Genomic DNA, 2,716 nt, shown 5'->3' with positions numbered 1-2,716 from the left:
AATAATCAACAAATCCAAAATTTTAACTGTGGTTCTACTATAACTTCCCAATCCCCTTTCCAAAGTTGACATACCATTTATAATCCCACCTGTGAGGTACAAAGTTTCAAATTATCCAAATCTTTGCCAACACATATTATTATTTTTAAAAATTTTATCCAGCCTATGGTGTGAAATGATATCTCATTGTGGTTTTGACTTGCATTTTCCCAATGATGAATGATGTGGAAGATCTTTTACCCCTTTAATATTGAGTTGTAAGGATTCATCCTAAATTCTGGATGCATGTCCAGATATATGTGATTTGCAAATATATTCTCTTATTTTGTGGGCTTTCTTTTTATTTATTTATTTATTAATGTTTATTTAGTTTTGAGTAAGAGAGAGAGCATGAGCAGGGTAAGGGCAGAGAGAAAGGGAGACACAAAATCTGAAGCAAGCTCCAGGCTCTGAGCTGTCAGCACAGAGCCTGACACAGGTCTCGAACTCACTACCAGTGAGATTATGCCTGAGCTGAAGTACAATGCTCAATTGACTGAGCCACCCAGGCACCCCATTTTGTGTGTTTTCTTTCTTGACATAATTTGAATCACAGATTTTAAAAATACTTTTTGTGGCATACAAATCCATTTCCTAACTCAAGTCACAAAGATTTACTCCTATGTTTTCTTCATAGGAGTAAATTTTTACTATTTTAATTAGTTTTTAATAGAAGTTTTACTTGTATACAAGTCTTATATTTTAATATAATTGGTATATAATGAGAGGTAGAAGTCTAAATTCATTCTTTTTATGCCCATATGCAATTGTTCTACCATCATTTTTGAAAACAATACAATTTCATAAAGGTTAAATATTAAATAACTTTAAATGTATCTGTATTGTGATGTTCTTGATTTGAAGTTACGTTAATGCATACAATTTTCAAATTCATAGAGTGTCACTATCCTCATAAAATAGGCTATAGGTAATAGAGGCTGATTAATTTTATGTTTCCTTCCCAATTGCTGAGTCTAGGGAAAACAGTTTGAATATTAATTTCTATCTAGTGATGGATATTTGAGGGGTAAGTATATTTTTCATATTTTCTAGTATCTTACTTACATGCATCATGATAACAAAATGTTTTATTTCCATCCTAATAATTATTGTAGAATACATGGAATCATAGTATTTCCACTGATCCAAATGATGAAACAAGTGACTATATGAATACATGTTTAAGCAAACTAATTTTTGCCATCTCCGAAGGGCTCTTCTGAGACCACATCCTGATATCACTTTCCTGCAATGTCAATCTTTAATGCCTCTGAAGTGGAAATCTCTACCTTCTTCCTCACTGGGATCTCAGGCATGGAACATGCTCACATTTGGGTCTCCATCTCCATTTGCCTCATGTACCTACTTGCCATCCTGGGGAACTGCACTATCCTCTTTTTCATAAAAACAGAGACCTCTCTGCATGAGCCTATGTATTATTTCCTCTCCATGCTGGCCTTTTCTGACCTGGGACTGTCCATCTCCTCCCTTCCAACAATGTTGAGAATCTTCTTGTTCAATGCCACTGGGATTTCCCCCAATGCCTGCTTTGCCCAAGAATTTTTCATTCATGGATTCTCAGCTATGGAGTCATCAGTTCTTTTCATCATGTCCATTGACCGCTTTATAGCCATCTACAGCCCTCTGAGACACACCTCCACCCTGACCAGTGCCAGAGTCTTTAAAACTGGCCTTGTATTTGCTATAAAAAGTATCTTATTGGTCTTTCCTTTCCCCTTCATTCTAAAGAGGCTGAAATTCTGTAGGAAAAGCCTTCTATCCCACTCGTACTGCCTCCACCAGGATGTCATGAAGCTGGCCTGTTCTGACAACAAGGTCAATATCTTCTATGGACTTTGTGTGGCTCTAACAGCTATGTTTGACTTGGTGTGCATTTCTGTGTCCTCCATACTGATCCTGAAACTTGTTCTGGGCATTGCTTCACACAAGGGTCGTCTCAAGGTCCTCAACACCTGCATCTCCCACATCTGTGCTGTGCTCATCTTCTATGTGCCTATCATCACCTTGGCTATTATTCACCGCTTTGCCAAAAATGTTTCTCCAGTTCTCAGGGTCATCATTGCTGATATCTTCCTTCTGGTTCCCCCTCTAATGAATCCTATTGTGTACTCTGTGAAGAGTCAGCAGATTAGAAATCTGATTCTCATGAAAGTATGTGAGAGACAAGGTTGATGGGAAACTTGAGCTGCCATGAATGTCCAGCTCACTTGGCAATGTTTGGACAAAGGTAGGGGTCCAAGAATGCCAGTGAAGTAGTAGAGATTGACAAAAATATATATTTCATATACTTGGTAGGCTCCTCAATTTCTAAATTATTGATTTCCTTTAGCAGAGACTGTCTTAGATGGCTTGGGGTTATAATATGTTGACCACTGCATGTCCTACCTCCTTTTTCTCTATTACTTCTGCACACAATCAGGTATATAGTTATATCAACCACATCCACAGAAGTACCATCCTAATTTGATTAAGTAAATTTTTCAACTTATTCTAAAAAAGGAAGAAATTAGTGTGTTCATTTGGGGAACAAACAAACAAACATAACTCTAACTCAGGCATGATCAGCTTTCACTGCTGTGACTTGAAAAATAAATCACACATACACACTTACACATGTAAACACACACACACACACACACACACACACACACACACA

General features: G+C 37.2%; 1 protein-coding gene across 1 annotated transcript; it reads left to right on the top strand.

Annotated features, from left to right (window-relative positions):
* Positions 1-1,290: 1,290 nt before the first annotated feature.
* Positions 1,291-2,232, top strand: LOC115272152 (olfactory receptor 51A7-like). The gene has a single exon (XM_029915195.1). The coding sequence runs from the start codon at positions 1,291-1,293 to the stop codon at positions 2,230-2,232; it is 942 nt and encodes a 313-aa protein (XP_029771055.1).
* The last annotated feature ends 484 nt before the right edge of the window (positions 2,233-2,716 follow it).

This window comes from Suricata suricatta, chromosome 11 (genome assembly GCF_006229205.1).
Source record: "Suricata suricatta isolate VVHF042 chromosome 11, meerkat_22Aug2017_6uvM2_HiC, whole genome shotgun sequence".
NCBI lineage: Eukaryota > Metazoa > Chordata > Mammalia > Carnivora > Herpestidae > Suricata > Suricata suricatta.
The sequence above is the reverse complement of the archived record's forward strand: the minus strand, read 5'-3'. Positions and strand labels throughout refer to the sequence as shown.